The sequence below is a fragment of the Carlito syrichta genome, unplaced genomic scaffold (genome assembly GCF_000164805.1).
Source record: "Carlito syrichta isolate Samal-C Ts95f unplaced genomic scaffold, Tarsius_syrichta-2.0.1 Scaffold314028, whole genome shotgun sequence".
In the NCBI taxonomy this organism is placed as follows: domain Eukaryota; kingdom Metazoa; phylum Chordata; class Mammalia; order Primates; family Tarsiidae; genus Carlito; species Carlito syrichta.
In genome coordinates, this window is record NW_007258124.1 from 1,354,473 (window position 1) to 1,356,765 (window position 2,293).

Genomic DNA, 2,293 nt, shown 5'->3' on the forward strand with positions numbered 1-2,293 from the left:
CGCGGCACTGGTGGCCGGCAACGCCGAGGCGGCGGCGGCCGCTGCTGCCATGTAGGTGTAGGGGTAGGGGAAGAGGCCTCCGAAAGTGGGCATCGGGATTCCCTGGAAGAAAGAGAACGCGGCGAGGGTTAGACTTCCAGCCTGAGGGGTTTCTGAAGGTGGGCGGTTCTGGGGCGGCGCTCTTTGGGGTACGGAGCCAGAGCTCACATGGCTGTAGCCACAGGCGGCACAGGTGGGCATGAGCCAGGGAGCTACGACCAAGCCCAGAGAGAAGGGGGCGTCCCTTCAGACTGTGATGCAAGGGCCTGGCGCCATCACGTCCTGCGCTGGGCATTACAGTACGGTTAAGGGATAGGACACTTCAGGCGGCTGAACCAGCAACAGCGAAGGCCTAGAGGCAGGAAGCCGGGAGGCATAGGGCCAGGTGGCAAGCAGGCCGCGCTGGCTGTCTTGGGAGGCTCTGCTCATTTAGACGTGTCCTTCCCACCCCTCCTTTCTGGCTCCACGGGGCTGGAGCGTACAGGCTGAGGGAGGAGCTTGGTCAAGTCTCCTGCTGCCTGCTCACCTGCTGGGGGTTCCTGCCTGGGCCAGGAGAAGGGCACGGGTGCCAACCAGCTCCTAAGCTGGCCCGAATGTTCTACAGAGAACTCCTGGCGGCAACTGAGCAAGGAATGCAAAGTCTTTGCCTGTGGAGAGCACCCCGGCCAGGAAACCCTGGACAAACGCCGCCTGAGTTCATGAGGACTGACTTTTGGAATATCTGACCTTTGAGATAACGGCTCACTCCCCAGAGTGGGTGGGTACGGGGAGCGGGGAAGGGGGCTGGTGGTGCTGGGCTCCCAGGGAGAAGGAAAGAGGCAGCTTAGTCAGGAGGGAGAAAATACCCTTCCTGAGAAGGTCAAGCCCTACTGGGCACTTCAGACCTGGCATCTGAGATTGGAAGGCTTCAGATCTCCTGGGATTTGACTCTTCCTGATGGCTGGGATGGGCCGCCCGGCCTGGGAAGCTAACCACAGGCAGCTACACCAACTGATGCTTCTCGAGTGCCAGGTACTCTCACCCGGCCATGCACCTGTTGGCCATGCTGTGTCTAGAAGCCCTGACTTCCCCTTGACTCTAGGATGTCCATGATCATCACCAGAGTTTGTCTGGGGAGGAGGCAGTCACACACACAAAGAATCAAGGGTGCACATTAAACCTCCAGGCCCTGAACCCCGTTCTCCAGAGGCTTCCCCTCCAGCTCAGAGCCCCAGATACATGATGCTGGTGCCTCAAACACGCCACACACCCTGACATGGAGCTCTGTCAAAAACTCATTTCAGAACTGCTCCCCCCAACTTTAAAAATATTTGCTTCTGAACTAAAGGAGCTTTCTCAGACCTCAACTCCTATTTTCCTTCCCTTGAGATAAGATCTCAAGGTTCAATTTGCCAGAAACCTCAGAGGGGAGAAAATGAATGAAGAGATTCCAAATCTTTCCACAGGGAATATTCCACCCAAGCAACCAAAGAGGCCGCTCTCCCCATTAGATCTCCCGATTGTGTCGTTGGCCATATTTTCATAAACCCTCCCCTGGGAGCTCAGAATGTTAACCAGGATCGGGGAACTGAGCCCCCCTTCTCTGAGATGTGACTGGGGGAGTTGGGGAACTCAAGGTGGGAGAAAGACTAGTCTTATCCTTTGCCAGGACAGAGGACTTCGTAGAAGGCCTGAAAGGGGCCACATTGTGGAGGGGGCATTTAAATGGCCAATTGTCCAAAAATTAGTGCAATTTTCCCACCCTCCTTTGTCCAGCTGGCGGCCCTAGCCTTTCAGGACTGACAGGGAACCAAGTGTCTTTGTTACCAAGAAAAATCTCCTGGGACCAGGAGAGTGGATTCTCAAAAGCTAGGGGCAACCCTGGTCCATCAAGGCCAGAAGAGTCTTGATGGGTGGGTCACTCCTCTGGAGTCACAGGGAAGAAGACAGGGCCAGAGAGGGTCAGGGATTTGCCAAGTGTTACACGGGAGTGGAAGAAAGCCCACCGCCAGACCCTGGGCCTGTCCAGTCTTAGTCTCTCGGAACCTAGATGTCATCAACAGCATCCGTGGAGCCTTTTGGATGGAGTTCTTGCCTGCTGGAGGCTTCGAGACCTCTGCCACCCCCAAGCTCTCTGCTGCGCCTCCCCTCTCCTTGCCTTCGCCTGCCGCCAGATCACAGGCCTTACCTGAGATGCCAGCATGTGCTGGGAGAGGTGGAAAGGGAAGGGCGCGGCGGAGCTCGCTGCGCTGGCCGCGGGACCCAGCCCGCCTGC

The 2,293-nt window shown here is 57.2% G+C and overlaps 1 protein-coding gene across 1 annotated transcript in view; it reads right to left on the bottom strand.

Moving 5' to 3' along the window:
- The window catches only part of TBX2 (T-box 2), a gene marked incomplete at its 5' end in the record, with an annotated part of 9,032 nt that overhangs the window by 2,276 nt on the left and 4,463 nt on the right, over positions 1 to 2,293 (bottom strand). Inside the window, 2 exons of the mRNA XM_021718946.1 lie at positions 4 to 102; positions 2,207 to 2,293. The exon at positions 2,207 to 2,293 is cut by the window's right edge and continues 518 nt beyond it. Coding sequence (XP_021574621.1) covers positions 4 to 102; positions 2,207 to 2,293 — 186 coding nt within the window. The remainder of the gene's footprint in view (positions 1 to 3; positions 103 to 2,206) is intronic.